Here is a 14,182-nt window from a genome sequence, read left to right on the forward strand (position 1 = left end):
GTGTCTTGTATTAATCATTCTTCACGTTAGCATGTCATGTCTTGTTTTAATCATTCTTCACGTTAGCACGTCAGTGGTGTCTTGTTTTAATCATTCTTCACGTTAGCACGTCAGTGTCTCCTTTTGTTTTTGTTTGAACTGCATGTTAGCATGTCAGTGTCTTGGTTTGGTAAGTTTTCAACTATTATTTGCCAAAGTTTCTTTGTTCATACAACTGGTAAATCTGTGATCATCACTACGTACTGCTAGGTTCCCTCAGAGAATCAGTGTTCTGTTAATCCTACTTGCATATTCCACCTACATTTAAAAGGGCTCTATCAACTACTACATATAGTTATATAACTTTTCACTAAATGTAACTAATAAATACTATCTTGTATGCAGTATACATTCCCATTTGAAATATTGACTTGGTTCTCTAGTCAAACTTGAAGCATGTGTCTGTAATGTTGTTTATTGGCTGTCACATCTGTGCCCTTTCCCAGATGCATTTCTCTCAATGTCCATTCACTAAGTTTACTAAGCACCAGTCTGCTCAAACATAATTTAATGCACATCACTGCCCATTCATGTACAATTGGTTGTCTGATAAAGATGAAACTTCTTAAAAAAAACATCAAGGTACATGTTCCAGGTAGCAGCACTGTCAGTAATTTTATTAGATTAATACTCTACAGAGGAAAGTATACTTATTTTTCCAAATGTTAATACCATGACTTGTTCTTAACCTGTCTGTTCAGTCAAGAATAGTTTCAAAACTCATGTTGTATGTTACCAAACTGTTTGTAGAACATTCTCTGTTCTGTGATAATCTATATTGGTCACCTAATTAAAAACACAAAGTAGTGATAAAAAAGTTACTAAATAGCAACAGTTAGTTTTTCTACCACATAATTTATTTTACTTCTTTAGGAACACTTTGTCACGTCCTTCTCCAGAAATTAGTCAACTGTTCTTGAACATCACTGGTATAAATTTCTTGTGGGTAAATGTGTAAATTTTGTTTTAAATTATGAATAATTTTGGGTTTTCAGTATTTTTTTCATACAGTTTCAGTTGCTTGCATCAAAGTTGTTTCGAACAAAAGACCAGGATGATGATGTCCACTTGGATAAAGGTAAGATAGTTTCTACCTTAATTAACAGTTCATTATTTGTTAACAGTTTAACTTTACTCATAGCAAGCTACCTACTTAGAATAATACTAAAATGTAAATCAGGTTTCGAGTATAGATAATTAATTATGTGTTAATAACAGTCATTGAATCAAGTTGTAAACGTGTGTTGACCAATGAATTTACTATTTCATAATTCTCTTACATAGGGTCAATCGATTTAATTGTAATCAATAACTTAGCCTGACATTAACCAATGTAAATAAAGCCCATAGTTAATTATGTTAATTACACAGCTCACACAGTCCTATCCCTAGTGGTTAAGGTGGTGAACTTGCAAATCACAGGCACCAGAAGCAAAACCTATCACCAGTCATTTTCATCCTTTCAACTATGAGGTTGTTGTAATGTAATATCTAGTGCACTGTTTGTAGTTAAAGAGCTATGATGCTTGATGTTGTCTGTTTTTCCTCTATCACTTCAACATTAGGAGTGGCTAGCACAGAGCTATGATGCGTGATGTTGATTAACTGTCTTTCCTCTATCACTTCAACCTTAGGAGTGGCTAGTACAGAGCTGTGATGCTTGGTGTTTACTAACTGTCTTCTCTCTATCACTTCAACATTAGGAGGGGCAAGCACAGAGCTATGCTGCTTGGTGTTGAATAACTGTCTTCCCTCTATCACTTCAACCTTAGGAGTGGCTAGTACAGAGCTGTGATGCTTGGTATTTACTAACTGTCTTTCCTTTATCACTTCAACATTAGAAGGGGCAAGCACAGAGCTATGATGCTTGGTGTTGACAGTCTTCCCTCTATCACTTCAACATTAGGAGTGGTTAGCACAGAGCTGTGATGTGTGGTATTGACTAACTGTCTTCCCTCTTGTCTATCACTTCAACATTAGGAGTGGTTAGCACAGACATCTCTTTATCTAGAACTCAGTGAACAAATCATAATTGTTTTGAACTAACAAACTTATTTCTCAATTATAAAAACTTTAGTTATTGTTAAGAAATCTGTTCATTAGCATATTGATTCACTTAGTGTAGAATCTCAAAAACATTTGTGTTCAAGCAGTTTGTGATCTACATAATAAATGATAAAATGTATGAACATCAATGTTCAGGTTTTAGTATTCAGTTACTAACTTCTATATAAAACACAAGATGAATATAGTACTTTATACAAGACACGAGATGAATATAGTACTTCTATACAATACACAAGATGAATATAGTACTTCTATACAATACACGAGATGAACATAGTACTTCTATACAAGACACGAGATGAATGTAGTACTTCTATACAAGACACGAGAAGAATATAGTACTTCTATACAAGACACAAGATGAATATAGTACTTCTACACAAGACACAAGATGAATATAGTACTTCTATACAAGACACGAGATGAATGTAGTACTTCTACACAAGACACGAGATGAATATAGTACTTCTGTCCAAGACACAAGATGAATATAGTACTTCTGTCCAAGACACCAGATGAATGTAGTACTTCTATACAATACACGAGATGAACATAGTACTTCTACACAAGACACGAGATGAATATAGTACTTCTACACAAGACACGAGATGAATATAGTACTTCTATACAAGACACAAGATGAATATAGTACTTCTATACAAGACACAAGATGAATATAGTACTTCTACACAAGACACGAGATGAATATAGTACTTCTATACAAGACACAAGATGAATGTAGTACTTCTACACAAGACACGAGATGAATATAGTACTTCTTCACAAGACACAAGATGAATATAGTACTTCTATACAAGACACGAGATGAATATAGTACTTCTACACAAGACACAAGATGAATATAGTACTTCTACACAAGACACAAGATGAATATAGTACTTCTACACAAAACACGAGATGAATGTAGTACTTCTATACAAGACACGAGATGAATGTAGTACTTCTACACAAGACACAAGATGAATGTAGTACTTCTGTACAAGACGCGAGATGAATGTAGTACTTCTACACAAGACACGAGATGAATATAGTACTTCTACACAAAACACGAGATGAATGTAGTACTTCTACACAAGACACGAGATGAATGTAGTACTTCTACACAAGACACAAGATGAATATAGTACTTTATACAAGACACGAGATGAATATAGTACTTCTATACAAGACACAAGATGAATGTAGTACTTCTACACAAGACACGAGATGAATGTAGTACTTTATACAAGACACGAGATGAATATAGTACTTCTATACAATACACAAGATGAATATAGTACTTTATACAAGACACGAGATGAATATAGTACTTCTACACAAGACACAAGAAGAATATAGTACTTTATACAAGACACGAGATGAATATAGTACTTCTATACAATACACAAGATGAATATAGTACTTTACACAAGACACGAGATGAATGTAGTACTTCTGTCCAAGACACCAGATGAATGTAGTACTTCTATTCAAGACACGAGATGAATGTAGTACTTCTATTCAAGACACGAGATGAATATAGTACTTCTACACAAGACACGAGATGAATATAGTACTTCTATACAAGACACAAGATGAATATAGTACTTCTACACAAGACACAAGATGAATATAGTACTTTATACAAGACACGAGATGAATATAGTACTTCTATACAAGACACAAGATGAATATAGTACTTCTACACAAGACACAAGATGAATATAGTACTTCTATACAATACACAAGATGAATATAGTACTTTATACAAGACACGAGATGAATGTAGTACTTCTGTCCAAGACACCAGATGAATGTAGTACTTCTATTCAAGACACAAGATGAATATAGTACTTCTACACAAGACACGAGATGAATATAGTACTTCTATACAATACACAAGATGAATATAGTACTTCTACACAAGACACAAGATTAATATAGTACTGCTCTATATAGTTTGTTTAGTTTATGATTACTAATATTTATTCACAGATGTCTGTATTTTCTCTGTTAAGGAGATGATGTAGAGGTAAAGTTTCATCAGAGAACAGCACTATTTGATACACTGGTTGAATTCTTCCCAGATGAAATGACTCAGCCAAAGGAAAACCTTGTAGAACTTATCTCACTCTGAAGATATTTTCTGGAATATCGCCACTATGACCCACACATAAAAATAAAATAACCCATTGTTTTTTAGTCAGTAATTTAATTTTAGCAGTAATATTTTCAAACCTATAATAATGTTTTTTATTCAACCCAATCACAGTAACGATGTGTTATAAGTTTCTCTGTTTACTAATTTTTATCCTTCAGCCAAGATTGCTTTCCTTATAATTGTACCCTCTCTCTTTAATTAAATTACTTTTCTCTGTATATTTTAACAACAGTTAACTGTCTCCATTTACTCTGCTGTCATTGAGGTTACATTTCAAAGTGCAGTTGCTGTGTTTCTTTTGTAGGATATTTTAGCCTTCATTTATTAATCCAGATAATATGGCCACCTGTTTTTGTATCTAATAAAACCACATGGTATTTTTAAAATCACCATTGATTAAGTCTCTGGATTTGGATTGGTCAGAATCTGTATGTCACAAACTTTTCATATAAAATGTAATTAAAAGAACTTTTATTTTGTAACTGATATTTTACAAATTTTGACTTAATTTACCAAAAGGAAAATATATAAATTTGTAGTCCTCGCTTTTCTGTATCAAGTGATGCTTCTTTGCCCAATATAGGTTTTCTTTGTGCATAATATCTAAATTTGTCAGAAATTACACACTTGTAATGAAGATATTCATAAGTGATAATGTAAGTTGATAGCTTCTCAGCTTCTTTCTTTACCAAGACATGAACAAGAAAGTGTAACCCATATTCTGTGTCCTTTCTGTCTTTCAAAATGTGTTATATAATTATAGGGTAGTTAATTAGCCCGATAAATTATAACAGTTTTTATACAATCTATTCTAATAAATACATTTTTGGTTTCTCAAGCTCATATTTAAAGTCGAAGTGAATTCATTGTTTGGATGGCAAGCACAGGAAGAAACCAGAGGTTAAAAATTGATAGGAAAATTTTATCCATATTTTCTTATCATTTGGCATTTTGTGAAAAGTACCCCAGATCTAAAAATTCAAAACCTTTCTCAATACATGGAAAACAAATTTTTTCACACTGTTTAAATTATGTAGTTAGACCTTCCTAAAAAAGAATTATAAAGTTAATTGAGGTCCAAACTCTTCAAGATAACTAATTGTAATTGTCTATTATAGTTATTCTATGTGGAAAAAAGGGGTATTTTTTGTATTTCATATGTTACAATATATGGTTTCACTACAAGATAATGTTAGTACAGCAGACAGATAAAAGATAAAATATGGTTTTATCAAAAAGAATTAATGTCATTCATTTATGAGGTTCCAGAGGTCACAACATACAAAAACTGTATTTATTCTTTGCCACAAAATCTCCATCCACTCAGTAAAGGTTTTAAATTCACAGACAAGAAATACTTTATTAGAAACTTTTGTTTGTTACATTTGACTTCTAAGGTTCAATTTAGCACATTCATATTTATAGCCATGGTTACCCATATCCAGAGACTTAATCCAATATTTTATAATTAAGATACCATTAAAGTTTAGCTGACTAAAGGATATTGAAATGTTTTAGTTGTGATTTATTCTTGTTGTAGATATTAAGCCAAATTAGTCAAAACAACAGAAATGTTCGTGAATAAAAAAAAAAATTATTGATCTAGTGAAGTTGTTACATACAACTAGGCTGCTATCTCACATCATGCTTGAAATAAAGTTTGGTAACTTACTTATCTCTATTTAGAGAGTGATGTAGTACAAAGTATTCCTTAGATTAAGGAAAAATATGTACGTTTTGTCTAATCAGTTTGAACTTGATAGTTGGTGACCCTTTTTAGTTATTTAGTTTCAATACTTTAAGATAAGTGTGTAAAAACGAAAGACTAAACGTTTTTGTATCTGTATCAAGCCGTAAGACCGTATTATACGAGTCAATTTCTGTTGTGAAATACAAGGACTAACATAGAAGCACAATTCTTATTAGTTTATTGTAGAAATGTTTCTTTTAAGGTTTTGAAAGCTGTACCATGATTGGACAGCTTGTTTTATGGTATTTCATTTTTATGCTAGAATAAATGCACGTTTCTTGTAGACAATAAATTCAACAGTTTAAGCAATGAATGTATCTAACTTTGTACTTATTTATGTGTGTATGGTGTGGCACTAACGTTAACTTTCTCATGCTCTAGTTCAAACAAACTATCTGTACTGCTAATAAATAAGAAAATTAAATGATGTGATACTTATTGAAATGGAAGGTTTGATTTGGTTCTAACTCTCATGGTTCATTTGCTACACAGTGTATAAACATAGTTTGTAATAATGTGAAAGTTTGAGTGGTAAGTTATTACTTGTAAGTACAAATGAAAGCTGTATCATTTTTGTATAAACTTTTATAGACATTTGTAAAGCCTGATAACCTTGGTGGTTTAATAAAAATATGTTCATATTAGTGTCTGAAAATGTTATATATATATATATATATATATATATATATATATATTACTTGAAGAAATACAGTCAGAGTAGCAAGTTCTTCCAAGCTAATGTTAACTGACTTGACCTTTATGTGGAATCTATCCACCAGAAAGTGACATGGTAGGTGATTGTGAAACGCGTATTCAAGATAGCTGGTATAGACATTAAAACAAAGTACAGAACAATATGGCCTTCTTGATATCTTCAGGTTAACAAAAAGATCACATGGTCATGCAAAAGTCACTCTTGAAAACAAGTGTTGAAGTTACCAGTGAGGAAAAAGTTCTGACAATAATATTCCAACTAAATATTATTGTCTGGTCTCACAGAGACCAATGTGGGATGACACTATTTATTCTGTTTGAAAGGTACACTGAAGGGATCAATTAATATTTCCAGTAATTTTAGGTTGAATGTTACTACAAACATTATCCTCCATCTCAACACAATCCATATTTATTGTTTTATCCCTCAGAGTTTAATTTGTTTCCCAAAAACAATTATAAAATATATCTGTTTCCTCTGTACAATAGAAAGTTTTTGATTACTTTTAAATAAACAACTCAAAAAGTACTGGAAATTCAAGTGTCACTTAATTTATGTTTACTTTCCACATTATATCAATTGGTTTCTACAAAGTATTTCAAACAATATTTAAGTTCCAGGGTTAATGTATTGTTCCATTCATTAAAATAGTGTTTTCACTTACACTGCATATGGCTGTAAGAAGTCAAGAAACATCACATTTATTGTATAAACAAATTATCAGTAACAGTACTTTTCAACTCTTTTATTTACTTAGAAAACTGGAAACGTAACAGAATGATATCTCATAATTGTATCTTCATTTTTGTGGAATAAGCCAGATACCATAGGATTAAAGCAGTGATCACAGCTACCAGCTCACTTTGGACCCATGGACCTTGATAAGTGCCCTGTGAAATCAAAGGAAACAAAATATCTTGTTAATAAAATAAGTATATTTCACAACTTTGTGTAGTTTTAACTAAGATATGATTAACACACACACTATTAGAGGTTATTAGAAAACACAACTTCACTGATTGCCCTTAGAAACACTGGTAATATTTCTTATCTTACAAGAAGACAAACACTCACAATAAGATAAGCCAGTTTCTAGAATTGTGTGTTTAACCACATCAAACAAGAACCTTTAGATGTGGGTTTTCATGTTTAGATTTTGGTGTGCCTTTCCTACAAGTATCTTAGTGTCAAATGGTGATGAAATGTTGATTTGTTCATGAGAATGAAACAGGTTATAATCAGAAATATTTTGTTTCTTGATAACTTTAAATAAAGTATTTCAATTTTGTTTTCCCGTTGTCTGTGATAAATTTGTAGCAAAGAAATGTGTGGAAAGGTCATAATTCTAGGTTTATGCACAAATAACTTATTAAAATTATTGGCTTATATAATTTTCAAATACGTTCATCCCAGTTTTATTTCAGACAGGATACATTTGAAAACTGTATTACACCTTTTATTGAACAAATGCTCAGTTTGATAACTGTTAACCAATAGCAATAAACACCTCAATTAGGGCTTCATAAATATCTGATTTAATTAACAAAAGACAGAAATGTATAACCAAATGGTGAGTTATTCTGCTTAAATCATCATACCACAAGTACCAAATCTAAAAAACAAAAGGGGGTATTAGTTTCAGTTAGATAAACTAACATTTTGTATACATCTGTAAAATTAAAATAATAACTGTTGAAAACAAGAACATGAACAATGTAAAAGATAAAAAAATACAAAACTTCCAGTATTCTATCCTGAACTTAGAAGTGTGAAACTTAGTTACCAACTGATTATGTTGTGTGCATCTACGAGATGGTTGATAGTAACAACTCGTTACATTGTGTTCTACTTACTGGATGGTTAATAGTGACAGTAAACAAAGGTTTAAGGTTGGAGGTGTCTTCTCCACTACGCTGAACCTAATATGAAGTAAACAAAACCTGATTACTTTACAAACAAGTTTTCTTGGAGAGTAACATACTCATCAACTCAAAGGTAAAAAGCTTCAGTTTATAAATACAGAAGTTGGGAATTCAACAAAAGGATAAATGAAAACTTCCTATAATTTTACAGACTTTCAACGAAAAGGACATAACACTAAACAACAATACATGTCCCCAGTGACAGAAGTTTCAGTTAATCTATCAATTTAAATCACTTCACAGACTTTTAAAAAGGTTGTGCTCCACTAAGAGCCAATGTTCTGGACTACTTATACTGATCACTGTGGGAAGTTCCTTATCTATAATAACATATTAGTAAAGTTATTTGTATTCCCTAAGTTACATAAGGTTTTCAATGAGAATGATAGAGTAATTAACTCCTAACAGTTTAGTATAGAACATCCTGCCAGTTTGACCTTCATACTGAAAATGAAAGTTGACTTTTGCCTGCATGCACAGCTTTTCGAATGGAAGACAGACAAACACCACTGTTTCTAATATATACAATACATACACTTAATCTGTCTGTAACACAGAACTGTTTCTATACAATGTGTGATTTGATTGAAACAGTCTCCAGTTCTCAATAAAATAATGCAACTGATTGTCTGTTATCACAAACTAACACTAGGAATTTCTTTTAAAATTAACCTCAATATTTTCATCATACATACAAATTATTATTTAATATACTATTAAAACAAAAAATTTATGTTTTCTTAAATAAGAACTAAACACAAGTACACAGGAACCATTCATAACACTTACAAACACATTACCTTTCTTAATACAGAGAAACCTTCTTCATCATAAACACGAAGTGTTTGTTCTCCATTCTGAACATTCTTGGGATCCCGAGTCCAACTGAACTGGAGAGAAGAAAAGTAACAAATACATAGTGTTGCTACTTTTTCTGTAAACACATACTGTCACTACTGGATACATAACCACACACTGTCAGTAGAACACACAGTGTCACTAGTTCTGTAGCCACACACTGTCACTAATTCTATAACCACATACTAGGGTACCAAACAAAATACTATCCATATCTTTAGGATGTATACGTAACAAGGGGACACAACTCTTTTTTAACTTTATAATACTCTCACATAAAAAGCACCATCCAATGTAATTTGTCCTGAAACAATACAGAAGATTGTCTGTTGTTGCTTAAAAACAATCAATATTAGATATTTTTTTAGGTTTACATGTTTTTACCTTCTACTTTGCTAAAATATATATTTACATATAAAGTTCTTGAATTTTTCAAATAGCATTTTTTATTGTTTTTTTATGCTGACACAGATTATCATAAAAGATTCAGTTGAACCCACCATCATCCTGGCAAGTTATAATTAAAATTTTGCTACAAGTCTTTTAAAACTTGTATTAATTTACTTTCTGGAAATGGCCATAATGTCAAATGACTCAGAACCAGGAACTGGAAAGGTCAACTTCAGGTGACTAATGCTGCTACTTGAACTACCTGTTAATCATCCTGGTAAGTTATGATAATTACAATAATGCTACAGAAAGTCCTTTATAACTTGTATTACTGTAGTTTCTCTCTTACTGTAAACTAAATACAAAAATTGGATTTAACATTATTTATGTGTTTAATTCATAAATTAAATTTTTTTTGAACCTTGATTCATTTTTACAAAGTTTAATAATATTATTGTAATTTTAACTGTTTACCAGATGTTTGACACAGATAGCCTAGTTACTTTGTGCCATAAAACACCAAACCAACCAACTGAACCTATCAATGTGTGTGTGTGTTATTAAAACATTACTTAAAAGTATAATTTTATGAATAAACTGTCTACAAATATCACAGACTAAATAAAACAACTTACAATTATATATACATACTGAATCATGATGTCTGAAAAAAGCAGAAGTCAGGAACTTAAAGAAATCCCTACAGACATTAAGTATTCATTGACTATTTATACATTAAATCCTTCACTTATGCCACATGATTCACTCTGGACTGTTTTGTAATTGTATCTTTTAAGAATTCAGTCAGTGTCCTTACTACATCAAAACCAGTGATTCAACTAATATTCCAATGTTTTCTACTATAACCAGATAACAGTAATCTAGTCGTTCAAACATCTAACGTTCTTACTTAATACAAAGGATGATTACTACACGGTCTAATGTTACCTGGTACTTGTTATTATCCAAGGACTTCACAACTGGAACTGTAACATCATTGATAACAGCATAGAGGGATAAGTCCTGATGAAAATATTAATATTAATCATTGAACCTACACACAGTCAAACACTGAACCATACAAACTGATTATGTGGGTATTGTTAACAAATTAATTCAAGAATGTACAATTTTCTATTTGAAAGCATAATCATAAATATAATCCTGGTCAAATATTCAGTGTACCTTCTCGTTTCTGAACCCTGCAAGAAAGCCTTCTGAAATGTTTTTAAGAAACAAATTTTAAGCTCCATATCTCTAACTACGTTTGTAGAGTATATATTTTAAAATAAGTAACTATTAAGATTTTACAATTAACAGAGATGACTTAGCTTGAATATAACTTTTATTTTAGTTGTGTAATTTATATTTTTCAAGCTTGTTTGTAATATGTCCAATTCAAGTTGTTTTTTTAAACTTGACCACATTCATTTATCTAACACAGGTTTTCTTTTTCTCTATTTCATTAAATTTGTATCCATAAACAATGAACAGTCCCAAGTGTATTTTTCTGTTTGTAATCTGTAATTATTACATTTTAAAAACAAAGTAAAATAGATTATAATGAACACAACCCCAAGAGTACTCATCCATTTGAAACCAGAAACATTAAACATTCTTCAATTACTGAAGTTATCTAGCCCAACCATTCAGCCTAAAGACATGAAACAAACAATTTGGAGACAATTCATTAGCCTAGAGAACAAACATTTAATGAAACATTTGATATTTACTGGGTGTAAGATCCTGAATAAAACCTTAAGACAATCTAACGAAGAATGTCTAGAAAATGTAAATAAAGAATCACACGGATGTTCTCGTAACTAGACTGAACACATTAATCAACACACAATCTTGAACTCTTGTATAAAATACTTGGTACACAGAACATGTATCTCAGCTCTTGTAGTTCCATTACCTTTGCTCCATTCTGGCACGTGACACTAAGTTCAACTATAAATGCAATATCAGACACAATCATACCATCAGTGGTGGTATACATGTTGGGTGTCACAGTGGGGCTACTACATGATTCATCTGAAATGAAATAATTCATATTTTATGCAAGATTTGTGTGTGTATATACATACATGTAACTATACTATTGTGTAACAGACCAAATGAACTAGAGAAGTATCCAATTACTACACATGAACACAAGTGGTAATACAGATCTGTAGTCAGACATGAATTCAAAACATTAAAATTTAACAGAATTTTTCACAAGAGTTTAAATTAATACTTGTGTTTGTTTAGTAAACTTTTGGATTAATTCTTATTGTAGCCACTAGTTTTATCGAACTGATTTTAGGGGCTTATGCAAAGTCTTGATTATACAGAAGTACATTAAACCACATAATAAAAATGTATTATTTCAATGCACTACTTTATAATATGCTAAAACCCGACATTGTTCATTACTTAATGAAATAGCTTACTTATAAAATATTTTTTTTTACTATTTCATAGCGATATTTAATTTTGTAAATTATCTTATACAACTGATCAATAAAATTACGATTCACATAAAACATATTCATTGTTCACACATAACTTGATATTCGAATTTAGCCACAATGTACACGTGTCCAAGTGCACTTAGGGACCATCTAACACTATCATTATTACTACTACTACATTACAACTGTCAACTAGTAACAGTAAAGCTATTTATAATACAAAATATTTTGTATCACAAGGACACATGTAATCTTAAACTATTTGCGCGATTAAAGAATTAAAATATTTAAATAAGATTAATCTTAACTTATCAACTTTAGACATACCTTGGAGAGAGACTTTTACATAAAGTAAAAGCCATATAGCAAATGATATCCACTGTCTCGCCATCTTGGAAAAAGAGAATTCGACACACGTGTTCTTCTTCCTCAATGCTTAAGGAATCGTTTCAGATAAAATTAAGTAATTATCAATAATCAAAATAATTTACACCATAAAAACGCTAACGTTTCTTGTCTTTCTGTTTTGCTTTCTCTGAATATTTTAATATAATAAATTTATTTAAATTATATCACTACTTTAAATTATCACAAATATAATAATTACTGTTTGATATATTACAAAATACATCATACACCACCAAATGATTTTAGGATTGTGCAACTGGATAGCCTAATCACTATGAAGTTAAATGTTTCATATAAAACTACTAGCTAGATGGCACATTTTTAAAATCTGAAATAGAAATCATTCAGGAAATGGCAGCAACATTAGCGATGCACTGTTCTATTCTTGTAAGTGTAACTCTTTGCATACTTTTTTCTAAACTACCTCGATATATTATATCAGTATTAATTCCATGAAATAAGTTCTGAACAAACCGTAGTAAATATGATCGTTGTAGAATGGACGGCAACTGTCTGTTGTGGAGACACGAGTGTAGAGAACGACGTTTCGAAGGTCTTCCGCCTTTCGTCCTCTACATTTGTGTCTCCACAACATGCAGTTGCCGTCCATTCTATAAAGTTTTATCATGAATACTCTGCCTAAATAATGTATCAACAAAAAAAATACGATCTTGTATTTGCAAGGATTAATACAACAAGAATGGCATTTACTAAAAATTTGTTACTTATCTTACAGGGTTGTTTTTTTTTATGGGTATTTTGCGATGTCAACCTACAAACAAACTTTAAATAATAGATACATTGCATTAAGAATTGAACGCACAAGTTATTTGCTTTATAATATACCGAAAAATGTTTACATATAATTAGCGTTTCAGCCCAAAGGAAAATTTTAGGCAACCCAAATGAATGAAACGTCCACTCTGATATTATTAGGCTTAATATTAGGCTAAACCGTTTGTAAGCTTGCTTTTAGAATAATGGTGTTTCTTATAACAATATTTTTGTTAACCTGATGTCTGTATTCTCACCCTCAACAATTCTGTTTAAACCTTGTTTATATATATTTGAAACACAGTTTAAACTGCCTGACGAAGGTCTTTTGACCAAAACATTGCAAATAAGCAAAACGTTTTTGTCGTAGACATGTGTTTTACCTATTTTGAACACTTTCTTCATCAATTCATTTGTAAGGTATCCTTATCAGAGCTTAGGAAAAGTGCAAAAATGAAAATAATTGAAACTTCTAACGACAATTAAGTACGCCAAAAAAACATCAAGCTTAATTATCCAAGAAAAATAAAACTTAATCAATCATTACCCCACAAACATATAAAATTTTCATCGTTTTCTTTGCAAATACCATACTTATGTACAGGTTTCGTCAATCTTACGAAATTGGTAACGGGCCCT

The 14,182-nt window shown here is 31.0% G+C and overlaps 2 protein-coding genes across 6 annotated transcripts in view; one reads left to right on the plus strand and one right to left on the minus strand.

Moving 5' to 3' along the window:
* Window positions 1-6,659, plus strand: part of muskelin (muskelin 1) — a 44,521-nt gene extending 37,862 nt beyond the window's left edge. Inside the window, 2 exon segments of the mRNA XM_076477592.1 lie at window positions 1,051-1,117; window positions 4,125-6,659. Of these exon segments, the coding sequence (XP_076333707.1) occupies window positions 1,051-1,117; window positions 4,125-4,243 (186 nt within the window). The 3' untranslated portion in view covers window positions 4,244-6,659.
* An 803-nt stretch (window positions 6,660-7,462) lies between these two features.
* Window positions 7,463-13,963, minus strand: LOC143237883 (translocon-associated protein subunit delta-like). 5 transcript variants are annotated; one of them, XR_013020311.1, is made up of 7 exons: window positions 13,244-13,394; window positions 12,689-12,796; window positions 11,821-11,939; window positions 10,851-10,925; window positions 9,444-9,544; window positions 8,516-8,651; window positions 7,463-7,622 (listed from the first exon to the last, which is right to left on the minus strand). XR_013020311.1 is itself a non-coding variant. In XM_076477599.1 (7 exons), the coding sequence occupies exons 1-7, from the start codon at window positions 13,946-13,948 to the stop codon at window positions 7,518-7,520; spliced, it is 585 nt and encodes a 194-aa protein (XP_076333714.1). In that variant the 5' UTR covers window positions 13,949-13,963; the 3' UTR covers window positions 7,463-7,517. The 5 variants fall into 5 exon arrangements, 4 of the variants coding, with proteins under 4 accessions (XP_076333714.1, XP_076333710.1, XP_076333713.1 ...); XM_076477599.1 differs by lacking the exon at window positions 13,244-13,394 and adding an exon at window positions 13,927-13,963 and having other exon boundaries at window positions 8,586-8,651; window positions 9,455-9,544; XM_076477595.1 differs by having other exon boundaries at window positions 8,586-8,651; window positions 9,455-9,544.
* Between the last annotated feature and the right edge of the window lie 219 nt (window positions 13,964-14,182).

The sequence above is a fragment of the Tachypleus tridentatus genome, chromosome 13, assembly GCF_004210375.1.
Source record: "Tachypleus tridentatus isolate NWPU-2018 chromosome 13, ASM421037v1, whole genome shotgun sequence".
Lineage (NCBI taxonomy): Eukaryota > Metazoa > Arthropoda > Merostomata > Xiphosura > Limulidae > Tachypleus > Tachypleus tridentatus.